General features: G+C 39.0%; 2 protein-coding genes across 4 annotated transcripts in view; both read right to left on the bottom strand.

Annotated features, from left to right (window-relative positions):
• LOC146471093 (dedicator of cytokinesis protein 11-like) overlaps positions 1–3952 on the bottom strand; it is a 74357-nt gene extending 70405 nt beyond the window's left edge. For 2 of the 3 annotated variants that reach the window (XM_085121121.1, XM_085121123.1), the window contains exon 1: positions 3646–3952. In XM_085121121.1, the coding sequence (XP_084977247.1) occupies positions 3646–3789 (144 nt within the window). In that variant the 5' untranslated portion in view covers positions 3790–3952. Of the gene's footprint in view, positions 1–2282; positions 2412–2501; positions 2747–3645 lie in introns of those variants that run through there. The other variant, XM_085121124.1, reaches the window with a different exon arrangement.
• A 4513-nt stretch (positions 3953–8465) lies between these two features.
• On the bottom strand, positions 8466–10493 carry LOC146471092 (galanin receptor 2a-like). Its single transcript, XM_085121234.1, has one exon. The coding sequence runs from the start codon at positions 9756–9758 to the stop codon at positions 8697–8699; it is 1062 nt and encodes a 353-aa protein (XP_084977360.1). The 5' UTR covers positions 9759–10493; the 3' UTR covers positions 8466–8696.
• Positions 10494–19048: the final 8555 nt, after the last annotated feature.

Here is a 19048-nt window from a genome sequence, read left to right as displayed (position 1 = left end):
TGTCCGCTCGTTCCGGCGTAATAAAGGCGATTGCTAGCTTTTGCCGCGTTGTTATGGCATTCGAACGACACCGAAGCTGTATTCCAATCAATTGCGACGAGTTAGAGACAGTTCAGTCTCTAAAGAAGCATCTGTTGTCATTTCTTGGGCTGGGAGAACTGGCAATAAAATTCGGAGAGTTTGATTTAAAACTGAGGAAGAAATTTCACCTGTCGCAGTTTCAAGGTCTGGCCGACCAATACGTGCCCATTTTCGCTTGGATTCGTAAGGTATGTTCTTAGTAGATTGACCATGGGATGATTTGTATAAAGGCCAAAGAAACGATTGTTGTTGCAAAAATGTAAACATAAAATTTAACATCAACCAGAAACAAGTTTTTACAATACTTTTTCGGTTATCAGGGTACGCTCCTATCTGTCTTACATGACGTTTAACTTTATTTGGGTCCTCAAGAAATTATTAAAATCTGCAGTTAATTATTAACAACCATTTAACAACTGACAAATGGCCCAACATTTAACTGACAACTGACAAATAGCCTAAAATTTAACTGACAACTGACATTTGTACCCCCCCAATCCAGACCCTCTGATAAGTACACGTCTAAAATAACTTAACCCTTTAGTCCTAAATACTTCCCACCGTTTTCTCTGTATTTCTTATGGCCCAAGTCAGGAGAATTTGTAATAGTGATTTTCTTCGTTCTCTTGAGAGGAACATGCTCTCTTTCAGACAACGATTGACACCGATTGAGTTACATGTAATCAGATTAGCGAATTAAATCTACCAGGAGTCTGCTGATATGTCGGCTATAAAATAAGTACCGTAATATGAGTTATCTAGACACGTTATACACATGCATCGCAAGTAAATCGACAGAAAACTAAGTATTTAAGAAGGAAAATAGCAGAAAATTAATGAGAAAGTAGTGTTTAATGACAGTATTTCCTAGCCGGAAGATATTAAAAACCCCATACAGTCCAGTTGCTCTGCGTGACATGGGGACTTGTCCGCCCCTTAAATTTTGGTGTATTAAATATCTCGAGGCGGAAATTCGGAAAGTCTCTGACTTACACAATAAACTGGTTCCAAACATTGACAGACCCCTTAGCATAGAAACCTGAACTGAACTGAAATCAAGCCAAAAATCAAAAATCGCGATCGAAAACTTCGCTGAACATGCGAATACATACGGCCCGAAGCGTCGAGATGCGGTTTTACATAAAATTACCTCCATTTCTTACTCCAGACAAAGAGGACAGTTATTCAAAGAGCGGATAATTTTTATCCACTGGATAGGTCGCTATCCGGCAGATAAAATGAGTGCAATATTTCCCCCATGTCAAATTTAAGCATGGGATTGTGTGGAAAACTAGCAGAAGCGTTGGTTGGAATACATTTGTACCACTGGATAGTGATTTATCCAGTGGATAAAGTTATCCGCTCTTTGAACGACACTGGGCCCCAGGTAGATAAAAGACGTTCAGTGTCAACACCTTCTAAATACCAATTGATTGGATGATGAATTATAAAAGAATACAGACTAGGCCAGCGCCAATGTGAATTGTCAGTGGGACATTGGGCAACCGTCTTGTCGATAGAAAAACAAACACTCTTAGCATTGTTCAAGCCTTGCCCCTACTTAGAATTTGAGACAAAAGACTAGTACACTATTGAAATATTTAATTATGCTAATTGTTAAAGACAGTGATTTAGTAGGGACGACATTTTCGCTCTTTGTTTCGTTTGCATCGTTCTCCCAGATTTGATATACTTCCCAAACTTAGCCCAAACACAACGACTAACAAACATTTGACATTTGATTTACGCAACCTGTGATTTCTTAATTTTAAAAAATTAACATAACTTTCTGTCATAACACTGCAAAAGTTGATCGAGGAGAGTCAAAATCTAATAGTCTACTTCGCACCTTGATGGTTTAAAAGTAACTTATAATTATCATTAGCCAGTTTTTACTTACCACACGCGCGAAATCGTTTTTAAAAAAAAAATATTTCTCCAAGTGAAATATAACACAAGGAAAACACGCTGCCTACCTGGTCTGGAGATGTAAAATCTAAAATACACATGGGCAAGATTTAATGGCATATTTTGTTACACACCATTATGCCGGGAATGCACGGCAAAGAACCGACATGGCACGTTATAATATTCAACATGAAAATGACTACCTGTGGCCACAAATTAAACTTTCGCTGTGTTTATACAGTGGGTTCGTCATAGACCCGGTGCTAAGAAAAAAGCAATCAAATGCAACATACCTGAAAATATGCGGAAAATTGGCTGAAACTACGAAGTCACCACTTCAGTATATAAATAGCAGCATAAGGCGGATACTGGCGTTACACGCAGATGAGTGGTTTGAGCTGAGAATGTGGTTATCCACTCTCCTATCGTTAGAGAACACTTTCAGCAACCAGATCGGTTTTCTCTACATGCCAGACGCATAAAATAGGATCCCACTCGCAGACATTTCTTACCAATTTAACACGATAATCTGAGTGCTGTTATCGCTCCATATATATGTTAATCCACAACCACGAATCGAGGCGATATTGCGAGACAATTGGTTGCCACTCAACGTTTATCGTTTAACGATTGCAAACTTATAAACGTAATTGTCTTATTTCATGGATCTTGGTAAAATCTCGCACTCTATTGAACCATCTTTACAGTCGGCAAGTTGCCAAATTAATCTCTTCGCCATGTTGTCCGGAAGAACACTGAGGAGTAATCGAAGCCGGATTCGTGGGGGTTAAGTGACGCAGAAGGGCACGACATGGTCGCGACGAATATTAAATGACAGCAGTCTCTTTAGTATCAAGAGTTAATTGGTCTTTAATTACTAAAGATTATAACACACAGTCGTATAGGGTTTGTTTGGGACAAGTTATCCATTCTCACTGAACTGGAATCTAGTTTGCTCGAGTGGCCAAGACTATTAAAGTGATATTTTAATGTTCGCTTGGATGGATAAATATTTTATTTGCTATCAAAGGAACCCTGATGAGTTCGTGATTGATAAATTGCATTGTTTTCTTATGTCCTGTCCCCCATTTCCGTGGAGCTAAACAGGGTGTTTATGGAAAGTAATACAAAGCTCTACGAAAACTAAATGTCGGCCGGCATTATTTCTTTCTTGACTAGGTGGACATTAGATGATAAAATGTGATGCGGTTTATGTTGGCTTGAAATGCCTAGAATAAAATGAAATTGTTTCGATTTATAACTATTGAAAAGTTAACTAAGTAACTAAAGTCCCTTCAAAGTTATAACTTTGGTTTAAAGCCCTCCAGTTAGGCGAGCACGTGAAAGTTTTGATCAAAGCGGTGTACGGCAAATTCGTGAATATTAACACGGAGTGATATTGGCTTATGCAGGCGAAGAGAGTTAGCTTGAATTATGGTAATTCTTGGCTGACTGCTCTTTAGCGAAATTCTGCTGCCAGTTTGTCTCTTGTCATACTGTTAATGCTGAACTTATACACAATAAATCCAATTGGCAACAATAACTGTTACTTCAGTAGGCATATGATACATACATACTATTTCCAGTAAGTTACAATGATCGCGGACAGTTTGATAGGCATTCATATAACCTGGTTCATCTCTTCGCTTTACTAACCTTTCGTGTCCTGCTCGATTCAGAGCTGCCAGTTGATTCATCTCCTTCACTGATTTCTTCGGGAATCGGATCTGAAGAACTTCGTCTCCAGCCCGGTAACTTCAGACGTGGCAACGTCCGACTCCTTTCCAATTTTTCCGTCATCTTGTGTTCAACTTGTTTTTCATTCCATAGTTAAAATCTGTTTCACTGGTGCGTGAGAATTGAATAAAAGCATTCTTACTTGGAGACGGTTAATCGCGGTAAAAATGAGGAAAACGTTAAAGTTAATGCATTTGGTTTGCACCCAATTATACCGTTCTTGTGACTTCCTCGAGACTCACGCTCTTCCGAGAAGAGGTGATATTTTGTAAACCGGAAAAAGAGTGATATTACACCCGTTCTATTTCTATTGAATTCCTAAATGCTATGTATGAAATATCAATAGATACTAATGAAAACAATTTGCTTTCTTTGCTTCATTTGTTGCATCGCCCTTGAGTTGAAGGCGAAGCGAAATTACAAGCTGGAGGTACCAGTGTAAGTATGTATGCCAAGCAACGGTAAAGGTGCGTAAATATACTGATATCACTTGGGCGAACACGACAGAAACGTTCAAGACGTTCAAATTTTATTATCCAAGAAACTTTCTGTCACAAGCAATAGTCAGTATGTACCGAGCCAAGGTAAGCTTGTTAAAACAAAACCAAAACATTTAGAGTTTGTTAATAATAATAATAATAATAATAATAATAATAATAATAATAATAATAATAATAATAATAATAATAGTAATAGTAAGAAGAAGAAGAAGAAGGATAGCATTTGTTGAGCGCATTCCCTATATTTAAACATTCCAATGCGCTCTACAATTGATCAAGTATAGGACTAAAGACGCCGATGAATGAGTAAAAGAATTTTTCTGATAATCTTCTGCCGGAACGATTTATCGCTGCCTGAAAACTGACGTCAGGTCTTAAATGAGGACGCTAAAGAAACAAGAGGGCCAGAGGTTTCAACTATTTCTCTCTTTTAACGCGTGCCAGATATCATGATGCTTTCCTGATTGAGATCAGTGCTGTCATCATCATGGAATTTTTCCACCGTCTTCTGTTTTTTCTTTTCACGTCTACTTTTTCGTCCAGATGGCTGTAAGATCAGACGGGAATCACATTAATTTCAGTCCGCCGGTAGCAGCAGCAGTAGCAGAGTAGCAATAGCAGTAGCGGTAATAGAAGGAGTAGTTGGAACAGGAGCAGCAGCAGCAGCGGCAATAGCAGTGATGGCAGTAGCGGTGGCAGCAGAGGCATATGCACAACAGCAAGTAAGCACTGAGCAGTAGCAAAACCAACAATAGTAACAGCGGTAGCTAGTAGTAGTAGTAGTAGTAGTAGTAGTAGTAGTAGTAGTAGTAGTAGTAGTAGTAGTAGTAGTAGTAGTAGTAGTAGTAGTAGTAGTAGTAGTAGTAGTAGTAGTAGTAGTAGTAGTAGTAGTAGTAGTAGTAGTAGTAGTAGTGGTAGTATAGTAGTGGTAGTAGCAGTACTGTAGCAACAACAACAGTAACAGTAGCAGCTGCTACAGCAGTAGCATTAGTAGCATTTTTTCGGAATATTCAACTCACAGAAAATTTTCATCACTGCAATTACATCCAAGTAAGCTTAGAGAAATACAAATACCCCGGGAGCAGAGGTTCTCTGGTCACCCTATGTGCGGGCACAAAGGGCGACCAAAAAACCTCTGCTCGTATTTTTTAGAGAAAAAATTCCAACAGACATTCCACCGAAACGAACCAAGTGGGTGCTTTTGACATAATCTTAGGCCAAAATATTCAACAATGCTTCTATTTTGCGCTTTCCGACGTGAGATCAGTCGGGTGCCCTTGACTTAAAGTATTTCCTGCTCTTCCCCTCCCCCTCCCCTCAACGAAAAAGTACTCTGACCGCTTCATCTTAAGCTAAAACATTCAACTATACTTTTTGTGGTCGTCGGGGCATTATTTCATAGGGAAACAAAGAGAACGGATACCAGGAAGTTCAAAAGAAATTACTGATCAAAGCTGAATTTTACAATTACCTCAAAACGCTTTATAACAAAAAGAGAAAAGGAGTACAGCTGGTGTTGTTTTGCTCCCTTTGGGTAACTAGTACGTTGGGGGAGGGTGGAGTTTATTTTACACAAAAATGAACCTTCTTACAAAAACATTTGTTGTGCTCATTCGTTATGACAAAGCCTTACAAACCCCTTTCTATATTTTTGAAAGTATATAAAATTGTCTTAGAATAACATTTGCAAGTTATGGGAGACGTCAAAAACTTGTAACGTCACGAACGAGAAACAGTAACTGATTACTTCATGTAATCTACAGCTGAATGAAACAATCGTGTCCAGATCCAAAGATCTCTTCTATGGTCTCCGAGTGGGGATTTGGTATCCAAAGCATTAAACACAATATCACCCATACACCTAAACAAATTTTAACACGTCACAGGCTCTTAATTGTACTATTTGTATCAAATTTACACAAGAATAGGCCATTTCCCGAGTTGCTGTGAACCTCACTATGAAAATGAGGCTAAGTGCAAAACTTTTCATATCAAAATTAATTTTGTTTGCATATGAATGAAAACTAACTTTTATAACAAAAACTTTGCACTTAACCTCGCTTTCATAATGAAGTTCAAAGCAGCTTGGAAATGGTCCATTGCCCTCGTTTAATGCCCTATTTTCATATAGGATAGTTCTCTGGGCAAGCAAACCATGAACATTTCTTCCTCATTTTAGCTTAGCCAGGTTAAAAATGTGTGTTTGCAAGCGATACGATTTCATGTAAGACTTCGTGATCAGTGACCAAAACTATAGAACCGAGAAGGTAAGCTAAAATACAAGTTACAATGAAAAACAACATTTTTGACTTAATCAGCCGGTAGAGGGAAGAGAGAGAAACAGGAAATTAAATTATCTAGAGGAACACTCCGAAACACTTTTTAGCGCAAACAAGTCTTGTTTGCGCAAGTCAAAACACAAAGTACGATGCCGTGAAATATGCCGCTTAGAAAACAAATATGACCGCTTTAATTATTTTAAAGATTTCTTGTTTAAGTGTAAAGTAAAAAAACAAAAACAAATGGACTCAAGGATCCCTTGGGAAAGAAGGATAATGTCTTTCTATCAAGACCACATTGCGTAATTCAGGAAGTATGGTGCCAAGGTTGTAGTATTTGAAAAAAGATAACAAAAGAAACGGCGCACATTTTAGGGTGAAAAAGGTTTAAAGGTATTTTCTTTGAGACCTTTGTCGCACTAAACCTACTGAATGATCCCGTGAACATTTCAATCAAAAACAAATACAAAGTCAGTCGCCCTAAATAACAAGATACGATGAAAGCGGAGGCTGCAGAGGCTTCGAGGCGTTGTAGTATTGGCAAAAGTGGCAAAGTCCTATTGAAGAAATCTCAGGTCAGCGCGGTGTCAGCTGTAGGGAGTAATTAAACAGCAAAGAAGCTGAATTACGTATGAGAAAGGTTTTCTGAGAAGTTTTCCTGTGCATTCCCTGCTAGCAGAGGCTTCTTTTCCGTTGTATTCAAGTCCGTTTCAACCCAGGGCAGAGGTCTCTTTTCCTCGCGCCCGTCAGTCCAGCAAACACAACGGAAAAGAGACCTCTGCTAGCAGGGAGCCTGTGCAAATACAATACTCTCCTTTCAAATCCAGTGGAACCTAAGCCACGGCTACAATTTCCAGAATGATTTGGCTTGGGAAGCTGTAGTCTGAAATGTCAGCCGTCTCCTCCTCCAAACCCACAGTGGGTTAGGGGGAGGAGACGGCTGACATTTCAGACTAGGGAAGCTCTCACGACTGAGAGTTCTCAAAAGAGCGTCTACACAGGTCTTACGGCAGAGACACAAGGCTCGCTCCTCCTCAAGTGTCAAAGGCTTACAAACAAGAACCACCTTTTCGCGTAAAGTTAGACTAAAGTTTAAACGTAATTCAGAAAAGATAACCACACACCATAGTAGTGATTTAGGGGAGAGGTTGGGGGACCCGGTAAGCTCTTACTTTAGACCAAACCCGAGGCCCGTAGCTCTTAGGGCCAAGACGCTGGGAAACAAGTCGAGCGTGCAAGGCGGATCCCCCACTTATTTGAAGGTCTGGACTCGCCACTGCACCAGACTGTGCCATACAACGAAGTATTTTGTAGGGTCTGCTCCAAACTTGAAGCTTAGCAATCTGTCATTCACTGAACTACCGGTGAGGGTCCTAACGAAGGCGAACGTTTCTTGTCTTTTTAAAGTCCATCGGAGGAACGGTATTTCCCTTTAAACCTTAGCATGTTTTTGTTTTTACAATTTGTTAACATGTAAACCTTTTTGTAAAAACAAAAAAAAAAATTAAATAACAAGAACCAGTTACTGATCGAATCAACATCCTTTGCTTGCTCACTTTATTTTTACTCTTCGTCGTACAGCAAAACGCATGCTAATTTTCTTTTTTTTGTTTTTTTTTGTTTTTTATTCAAAAAAACTTATGAAGCAGTATGATATATGAAATTCTACAAAAAAAGGTCGGTTTACGCTGTTTTTTTTTTTACTCATTTTCTGTTTTGGATCACTTGAAAATGGCAGTTAGGGCTAATGAACTCATCAACTGAGCCATACTTGCATACTTCCGCAAACAAAAAGACCTGAAACTATCTATTAAAGGGAAACTTAAAGGGAATGATGAATTTTCCTTCGCGACACCGAGCCAAGAAGAAGGCGTAATTCAATTTCAAAAGTTTCATAATTTTTAAAAAATTTGCTGGTGAAACGAACCAAATTAAAATGTTCAATTCATGTACCATATCATCCTTTGTCATCTTTTTTATTTTATATATATATAAAAAAAAAACAGACAGCCAAGGTTACAGATGACTGATGTAACGGTACGTTGCAGATCATGCTGAAAAAAAAAAAAAACAAAACAAAGAAGCTTACAGTGCTTTCTATTGAGAACATATAACAGCCAACTAAATATCAGCAAAGCAATGGATAGGAAAATGAAAAGAAGTCTCCATCGTTATTTAAATTCTGTTTTGTCTACATACTAGTGTACATATCATCCTCAGGAACATAGGACATTGATCGATCAGAGGCCGCAGAGGACACTGGGACTGAAGATGGCTGTGAAAGATCCCTGGCCTCAACAATGGTAGTGTTAGTCGGGTTTGATCTAGCTGAGCAACATGAGGAAAACAATGCTTTTAAACTTGCGCGAAAGTTCTGGTACATTGTGAGGTAAACCAAAGGATAAAACACGGAACGAAGGAAGTGGAGAAGCTCAAAAACTAGCCACATATTGAAATAACCGAGAGATGTGCGACCGAAAACATGAACAAGGTTCGCTAAGATTGAAGGAGTCCAGCAAATGTACTGTAGAGTTATCAGCATTAAAAGCATAACTGTCATTCGCTTTCGCTTTTTGTAAAGAATGGCGTTCCCTCCTGAAGCAGTACTCCTCGGTTCTTGTAATTTCTGGAACACTTTGACAAATACGAAGGCAAACAAAGCAATGGGTGAAAGATAAAAGAGAACCAACACGACTAATATAAAGAATGTTTGTTCGCTGACAGAAGCCCAAGTTTGCGTACATATTTGCATTGTTTTCGTGTTGGAAAGTTTGAATTCTTCAATATCGTAAGCGTAAATATGGGGTGCAAACAAAAGGCATGATAAAATCCATGTTAAACAGATGGGAGTCATTTGTTTCTTGAGAAGAAAAACTTTCCTGTGTTTAGCGGGAAGACAAATGCCGTAAAACCGATCCACGGTTGCCACGCACAGAGTTAATATAATGACTGCGTACGACACGAAGACAAGATAATAACACATCTTACAGGTTGCCGCTCCAATAGTCCAGTGTAACTTGGCATTATTCAGGGTGAATGTTGCAGAAAACGATGAAATAATATCCGACACTGCCATGTTAGCGATGAAGAAATCCATACTGTTTCGGAGGTTTGAATGCTGGGTGTACAACGCGGTTAAAACAATAATATTGCTCACTAGCGATAGAAAAACTACCAATAGTAACAAACCGACGTATAAATTAACTAGAGGAGTGTCGATGTTTTGTACCAAGGCTCCTGAATTTGAGACCATAGTTTTGTCTAAAGGCTGTACGATGTCGAAAAAAGTGTGTTCTCTCAGCCCAAGTTGTTCTCGCCTTTCTTCACTCAGTTATTGTGCTTGAAAACTGACGTCCCTGGGTGTCATTTTATATGAATATTTGACGTTTAACACTTCAGCTAGTGTTATTCCTGTTTTCACAAGGACACGCAAAATTCCTTCAAAGGACTCTTGAGGTTTTCGCTCCTTCTTCAATGACGTAAAGCGTTCGGCATTTACCGGAACAGCAATATCCACGTACGTGGTTTACCTTCCTTTGTCTTTTCCCAAAATTCGAGGAGTTTGAAATTCAAAGCCTTCGCGGTTTGTTTGTTTGTCCAAGCAATCTACTTCGATTACAACGTTTACAGTAGCACGGAGAAATGTTTCGTCGACAATGAGACCATTAAGACCAAAACAGCATGAATGTGTCTTTGTGGCCTGCAGACGTGGTCAATACGCAACGGAAACTTAAGTAAAAGCCATAATATGGCGTTTTATATGCAGAACGCCGACGCTTTGTCTTTCAAAGCGTTCAAATAAGTCGGCTTGGTAAAAGCTAATAATCTCACACTTTTTAAACCCGTGATTTGGATAACAAAGAAAGCCCATTAGAAACAACTACATTTATTGTGAAAAATAATTATCGTTGACACACGGGGGACAGCCTAAGCAACCAATCAGCTTCTAGCTTTATTCTTCAATGACAACGAAACTTAATAAAGTTGTAAAAACTCTCAAAACAAGTTCTGTTTATTTTAATAATGGACTCAAACCACAGACTATGGAAACATAAACGATGTTTTCTGCAGTTTAGTTCAAAAGTCATGCGATGTTTATTAATGAGTTTTATTAGCAACGGATCTATTGTATTATTACCCATGTAAAATCTATTTAAAAAGCTTAACATGTCTTTACACATAACCAAACGCATGCATAAAATGATTTATGGCCAACACGGAGGGAAATCTTTGCAAAACCACAGTGGAAATAACCAAGAAATCGAAAATAAAATAAAGTACGCGCCAAGGCTCCCACCAAGAAATGAAGTCTTCAACACAGCCACCACACGAAGACAAAAAAATCATTTTTATTGACCTGGCTTGATTAAAATTTGTGTCGCTGCAGGAATGTTTTATGGACTGTTTACAAACAGGAAGATCAGCAGTCAATCCGTTTTTAATAAAAGATCCTCCAGTTTGGACAATTCGGCTCGACATGACTTCCGATTTTCGATTCAAACTAACGTTTTAAATCAAGAGAGGATGAATTTTAAATATAACTGACTGCTTGTTATTTTTTGAATTCTTGAAGATTTATTTTTGTGATTTGTCGTCTAAATGGAGATCAGAAATGGTAAATTGATTGTTAAAACTACCTTTCGTCCAAGTTATCAGGATAATTACTGGAACCTGAGACCGAAAATGGAGAGTTTTCACTGAATTTTTTTTTGTTGTTTTGTTTTGAAGAACCATTTGAAAATACTATTCAGGAGATCGAGTTTTCAGTTGAATGGTCAAAAGAAGAAGAAGTTCACCCACAGCCTCGAAAGTTCCATCCACCGTGGATAGTATAATAAACAGCACCACGGGAAAGTTCTGCTCAGTAGCTTTCATTTGAATATTTACACGAATGCTTTCATCCACGGACTGAAATTAAAGTTAAAATTCCTTGTGCAGCATAATAAACAGTAACACAGGAGAGTGCTGCTCAGTGGCTTTCATTGAATGGTCACATCATTTTAGAATTTCATACACAGACTCTAAAGTTAGAACAATCTTGTAAAGTATCAAGAACATGTTGAGCGCTACAGAAAAATACTGCTCAAATCCGGAATCTTATTTGAATAATAAAACTGCAAACAAGGGACTGGTTTAGAACACTACACCCCCCACACTCTGGCGACAACGACTTCCATTACTGCGATTACAGCTAGACGTTTCCGCAACAGATTTTTCGTCATTCTGCGCTGTGGGATAAATACTTTTTGCATTGTAGGAACAGTCCTGAAAAGGAAGTTGGTGACATTGACTGGCATTTCGAGGGCAACAACGGAAGTTAGAATTAGAGTCAAAAAGCAAATAAAGAAAGAATTATCATCTTCTGCTCTTATTAGTTCTGTCAGGATGAGATGGAAATTAAATTTATTCCACGGTAAACCGTTTTTATAACGATGTGAGTTTCATATGGTAGTAAAATAGTTAAGTTGAGCTACATATGAAACACAGGGGAAGCGAAAGAGAGAGACCCCAGCACACCTGGAGACGCACGAGAATGTCAGAGTTGGCGGCGAAACATCTTACGAGGAACGAGACAAAAGGCACTGCACAAAATAGGGTTAGGTGGCGCGCACTAGTTGAGGACCTATGTTCCACCTAGGAACGAAGAGGCTTAGGTAAGTAAGTACATATGAAACGATCAGCCACAATACGTAGAGATGGCAGTGGAATTAGTTATCTGTAGAAAAATAGGTAAAAAGATTGACATTGTTCAGCTACTTGGGTGAACTCGAGGTAGTATAACTTGTTTCCGTATACGGGATTTTGGAAGGGTACGTCTTAAACGAGTGCAGAACCATAAAAGGACACGGTACGAACTCGTGCCAGTTAGAAGGTCGTATTGGTGAAATGAAAACACCCCCACCGTTACGTCACTGCCGTGTGAACTCTCAAGAAAGTGTATGATTAATAATATTTTTGTAAATGGCACTTAGTTTTATATCCTGTCAGAATCTAGACCTGGCGTTCTTTGCGTCTTCTGAGGCTGGGCGTGCAGGTCGGATTCCTCCATGGCTCCGAGAGTATCAAGCTCTGACAAGAGGTACCGCTGTGCGAGGTGATGACGTCACATTACGTGGGCATTACGCTTGCTCATACATTACAAAAGTTCAAAGTCCGTGCGTTCAGAATCCAAAGAAACTGTGCAACCACTGGTCCTTACCTGGCATCGTATTAGTCACTCAAATCTCAATGTCGGTTAATCCTGGAAGGGAACTTGGATAAAGGAGTAACCCCGGGGGAGCACTCGGCCTATAATGGCCCACACGGGAAGGCTCCGCCTGAAAGGGGTACCTTTTCCACGCTTCAGGTCTATGAAAGGGTAGGGATTTCACGAGTCAAAGTATATGAAAGGGTAAGGAAATCTGTCATTTAGGTCTTTGAAAGGGCCTTTCGTTATTTTCCAATGGAAGGTATACGAAAGGGGTACCTTTTCTGTCAAAAATGGTATATAAAAGGGTAAGGGGTCGGACCTCGGGGCGGAGTCAAGTCCAAGCAACAACCGTGGACGATAATCCTTTTTTTTTTTTTTTTAATTTGCAAAACACAAAAACTGCTTACATTACTTACAATACAGATCTCTTACACCACTAACATTACAATAACTCTACTTTCAAGATACAACTTACATTACTTACATTACAATACTTACTCAACTTAAAATACGGTACAATGCTTATTCTACTTACATTACAGCACATTACATCATTTATTGACAAAATAATTTTTTCATCGGTTTCCACTTACTTAAAATTTTATCGTGATGAGAAAAGTCACGTGCAAATTTTTCAATATTGTAATGAAACTTAACGTAGCTCTGTACGCCAGCGAAATCGGGTTCACGTCCCTCCATTTTGCATTTGTATATGAAAAACTTGACTACTAAAATAATACAATTAATCGCATTCTTATAAGGCATACAGTTTGTATAGCCCAAGAGAACAGATTCAAGAGAAAATTCTATTTCAATGTCTGTTACCGACCAGATCCAATTTGCGAGGGCGATCCAGAGGTGGGATATCCGGTCACAGTACCAAAAAAGGTGCTCTATGGTTTCAGGTTTACTGTCACAAAAAAAGCAATTATCGTGATCCTTAATACCCATTTTCATTAACAATACATTTGTGGCAATAATTCTATGGAATATCCTATATTGAAAGCTTCTCAGCTTACTAGCACTCGTGCATAAGAAAGGGATACTGTAATAGGTCGACCAATCCTCGACAGGAGATGGTAGATATTTATTCCATTTACGCTGCACCTTAGTTGGCTGTATGGCAACCGATTTTCGCAAAGCGTCATAAGTAAAGCTGGTCACCTTTTTTGTCTTAAATAACCTATCTATATTTTGGGATTTGACCACAGGTAACCGTTTACCAAACTCTCTAATCTTTGACTTCCATGAACTTGGAATTGCGCACATAATACCATAAGCTTGTAAAAAGGTACAAGTTAGGCTAAACTTATTAATCAATTTGGTTGGTGACATAAAAATGCCGGATTCGTCTACAAGATCATTGACGTAACGTAAATCTTTTTTGTACCACGACTTATAAAACACAGGTTTATTTTCTATCTTAATAAAGACATTATTCCATAGTGGCTGTGACAGAAGGTCACCGGCTTCTACAGTTTCCTGAACATAATCTGCCCATGATTCAACTACATTCCTCCAGAAAGTATTTGTCCCAAAAGAGCAAGCCAGGCGTGATAATGATCTTTTGTTTAGTAACCAGACATCATTCCAGTAAAGGTGATCGGAAAGCAGGAGCCTTTTCCAGTCTGCCTGATAATTTACGTCCCACACTTTCTTAACCCAGGAGATCTTCAGAGCCTTGGCAAATGATCGAATATCGGTCATCTTCAATCCCCCATCATCTACATCATTAATGATTGTTTTCCTTGCTATTTTATCACTCTTTCCATCCCAGATAAAGGAGAAGAAGAGTGTTTCTAATTCTTTAAGAAAAAAGGCATTTGGAGTAGGAAGTGTTGTTAAGAGATGAACAAATTTAGATACTGCGAGAGACTTAATTACCTGTATTTTGCCTATGATACTCAAAAGTCTCCAGGACCACGAGTCTAAAAGTTTTCTGACCTCCTGTAGCTTTATTTTGTGATTGTACTCCACTATTTGCTGGGTTTCAGCAAAAAACGTTATCCCTAGGATGTCAAAAGGTTCATTAAATACCCATGCTAAATTTTTCTCCGGAAGTAATATGACCTTCGAGAATCTCTTACTACCCAGCCATACCGCCTTAGTTTTTTCTGCATTCACCTTCAGACCTGAGCACTCTCCAAAGAGCTCCAAGGTGTCTAGGCATTGGGAGAGTGAAGTTTCAGTTCCATCTAAAAGGAAAAAAAAAAAAAAAATAATAATCCTGCTGGTATACGTTGGATCAATTGTTGATCTGATCGGCTTAAGAAATACAAATGATACAAGAAGCAGAGACCGATACAACGTAGAATTACGGTTTAAAGGTTACTATATTTCTGCTGGCCAAACCAGCCTTCTTCAGGTACAATGAAAATTTACATTGGGACATACGCTTATATAGCTGACAAATATTTGCGCAATAGCGGAACTACGTTAAACTAAATTGGTTGACAGTATAAAATATGAAGCAAATGAAATAATAATAACAAAAAATAAAAAAATAAAAGGAAAAAAAAAAAGCTAGTACATGTCTTCATGAATATTGAGGCCATGTGCAAAAAGTGTTCTGCCTTTTGAGATTAATAAGGCTTCCCTGGCCTTACGGATTGAGTCTCGGTTACAGTAGACTTTTGCTATGGGGATTAATTGCATGTCGTTAGTGGTGTGGTGCGGTGTGGTGTCCGGGCGGAGCCTCCCCGTATTAAAAGTTTTTTTAGTACCCCCCCCCCCCCCCCCCGGCGGAGTAACCTCAATAAAATACTGATTGGAGACGTTTGATACTTCATTTTCATTCTGGCAACTCTTGTAGCGATTACGATTATTTCAACTCGCCTTATAGGTGAAATGTCGGTGATATTTCCTGGAGTTGAATTCTTGGAGACAGCACCCAATTTTAGAAAGAAAAAGAAAAATTCCTCGTCGTACGTTTACGTCCCATCAAAAAATCTCCTAGTCATACAGAGACGGCAAAGAAATGCACCAAAGAGTGTAATCCACGTGCAGAGATCGGTTGTTCTGGTTATTAAGCCTATTGTCGTTTTTGACGTTTTCGTCGTCGTTGCATGCTAATCTGAAGCTCCCTAGTTACAAGGCTCCGAGGCCAATTACTGATAATATACCCTTGTAACTGAGCGGTTATGCAAGAACACTTGGTGTACTAATCATGCCAGAAAACATTTTTAGCCCATCCATGACGAGCATTCAAGTTCAGTCCAGAAGTTATCAACCAGGACTTGAGGTTTAATAAAAAAAAAGCATTCAGTTACATAATTGGCGGGATAAACTTTAAGAGCATTCAATGTACTGCATGATAACATCTCTCTCCTCCGCATAGGCCTCTAAATCTTCACGCGTAAGTGGAGACAAATACGGCAAATAAGGAGGGAGTCAGGGAAAGTGAAGTAATAAGGAGCGCGAGGGACGATGGGAACGTCCCCTGGGTTTTCTTTTTCTCTATTTCCGTTTTTTCTTCCCATTCCCTACTTTTCGCTCCTTTTTTGATATGAAGTAGCCTCTGCGGAGGAGAGAGTGATAAGATTAAAATATTAGGAAATAAGTTGCAGTACACAAGAGCTTCTATAAGGCACCAACGGCATCTGAAATAATAAACAGTTTGCACCCACCAAACGTTAGGTGTCTGATTGCTGGTCTGCGTCTAACTTGCTTCGCAAACTCCCCGGGAACATTACATGATATAATATTGCTCTGTCAGTTTAGGATCAATGATCCAAGATCACTCAGATCATGATACATCAAAGGAACCGACGAATCCACTCTGGGCAAGGATTCGTCGGTTCCTTTGATGCACCAAGATCCGAGTGATCTTGGATCATTGATCCTGATCTGGATCATCCCAAAGGAACGCACCCTTAGACATTGAAAAAGTTATACTATTATGCAACATGAAATGTAAAGTAAAACTGAAAACCCAGGGAGACTTAACACAGTTTTATACGGAGAGACTCCGAAGGTCCAAACCCTTCATTTTATATTCCATTATTGACAGAAAAGGTAACCCTTTCACAGAACTTCCGTAGAAAAACTGCATTTCTGGTCGGTGGGTCCGCTGTTCGAGACATCTTGAAAGGGCCTTTTAAATACATAAATAATAGCTTCCTAACCTTTTCTGTACCTCAACTCGTGAAATCCCTCTCCTTATATATACCTTCGGCCTTAAAGGGTTAGTCTTTCTGCGTTGCAAAAGTTTCGGGTGACCTTTTGCTAAAGAAAACGCTAGTTTTTCTTCATGATTTAGTCCGAATTTCTGAGGTAATGTGTTCCCGAAAAGAAAAAAATATATGTTTACGAAACTAATCACTGGGTGTCCCTGATATAAGACGGACGCTATTTTACGAGCTTGCTCAACGCTGCCGAATTATCAGCCAGTTGAGAATTTTTGTTCAAACCAAGTCAAACATAAAACATGAATCCAGTTAAAAACTGGAATGTCTGGCGGGCAACAATGCACGAAAAATGAAGTTGATAATTATATATAGCATATAAATAGCATGTTTGAATTAAGCCCTACTCTTTGATTCAGACCTTGATCAGAACGAAAGTGAATGTTGCTCAGTTCGCACTGAAAGGCACTTGTGCCAGGGAGCTGCAATGGGAACCCAGCTCTGGGTCACTCTTGACCAGTGCGTGACGATGTCTACTCATGTTAGTTGTCTGCTTCATTTGCTCTAAAGCGTATTGGAAATATTCGTCAGTATCTAGACCAACCTAGCACAGAAAAATTGATTCACGCCTTTGTCGTCTAAACTGGACTACCGTAACAGTCTCTTGTATGGTCTCCCGGACAAATAAATTTCGAAACTCCAACGTGGTCAGAACTCGGGCGCTCGAGTGGTTACAAAAACAAGGAGAGTGGATCACATCACGCCAATTCTCCGCGCAAGCGTTCTATTTTTAAGATTTTTCTTATTACCTGTAAAGTTTTAAATGGTTTAACACCCAGTTCCTTGGCGGAACTTATTAATCTTCATCAACCGTTAAGGCGTCTTCGTTCTGACGCTAATGACCACCTGCGACTGCACATACCAATGTCCAGGACTAAGAATTATTGGGGTCGCGCTTTTTATCTTGTGCACCAGCATTATGGAACAGTCTCCTTTTCCGCGATGTCCGGAGCGCCCATCAGTTGAGACTTTTAAAGTTAGGCTCAAAACGTTTTTATTTAATAATAAACTTTAGCATTTTGTCATTTTATGTATGTCATTAATTTATTTAATCTATTTTTATCAAATTTGCTTCTTTTGATGTTGTGTTCCTTTAAGGGGGGATTCTACCTAAATTTGAATGAAATTTGAAGAAGTTTTAAGCAGGGATAGAAGAAAGAAAATGATTTTTGGAACACTAACAGACAGTTGATACCCACTCAAGAGCACCCAGGTTGCCAGTGGACTAACTTGGTATCCGTCTATTAATTATTACTAAAAATTCTTCAATATTTCTTATTTCTCTTAATTTTACCAATCCCTGAAGAAAAATTATCTCCTCCCAAATATACCAAAAAAATCACCCAAAAATTCACAAAAAAACCCACAATACAGATTCACGGGATGAGTGTAGAGTTTTTGGATTGTTTGAAACGTGAACGAAATATTTCAATTAAAGCCAAGTGGCGGAAAAGTGACGATTAGGTAGAATCCCCCCTTAAGTGTTGTATTTAGTCAGAGCATTGAGATTTTAATGTAATGCGCTAGAAATGAATTATTATTATTATTATTATTACTCGGGCCGTAAGGCGGCACAAGTTAAGGTTTCGGTAGCATTATCAAATTCTTTTTTTATTTTGGGGGTCGCGATGGGCCGAGAGATAAGACTTCGGGCCACGAGTTATTGTTCTCGGTCTCGTTTTTTTGTACTCGGATGGCACGAGTTAAGTTTTCGGTCGCGTTATCAAATTCTTTTAATTCTCGGTCGCGTTCTTTGTACTTGGGCCGTGAGGAGTGTATAAAATATGTCGGAGTGTTTTTTAGGCTAACCTGAGTGCCTCACACGTCTGCCTCGCATGCCTCGCATGCCTCGCTGGCTCGTAGATTGCGCATCCCCGCCCTCATGCGCCGAGTCTGAAGTTCACCACATGACGTGTCACATACAGGATGGCAGATGCAAGACACAAATGAATGACTGAAAATGAGACTTATTCCTGTAGAATTTATCAACTTTAACAGAAACGGCATTCGCTTACCTAGAGAGGCATTTTCTATTTCCAAGGCGAAGACTATTAAACTTTATGCGATGAACAGACGCGAAGAAACTTAATCTGTTTGTATGTCTATTTTTATAGTGTCGTTTGTGCATCTTTTAACTTTCCAAGTTTTTCAACCATTCATATTTCATCT

Source organism: Pavona decussata, unplaced genomic scaffold (assembly GCF_977016875.1).
Source record: "Pavona decussata unplaced genomic scaffold, jaPavDecu1.1 SCAFFOLD_106, whole genome shotgun sequence".
NCBI lineage: Eukaryota > Metazoa > Cnidaria > Anthozoa > Scleractinia > Agariciidae > Pavona > Pavona decussata.
Note: the sequence above shows the minus strand (reverse complement) of the source record. Positions and strands in the feature narration are given on the sequence as shown.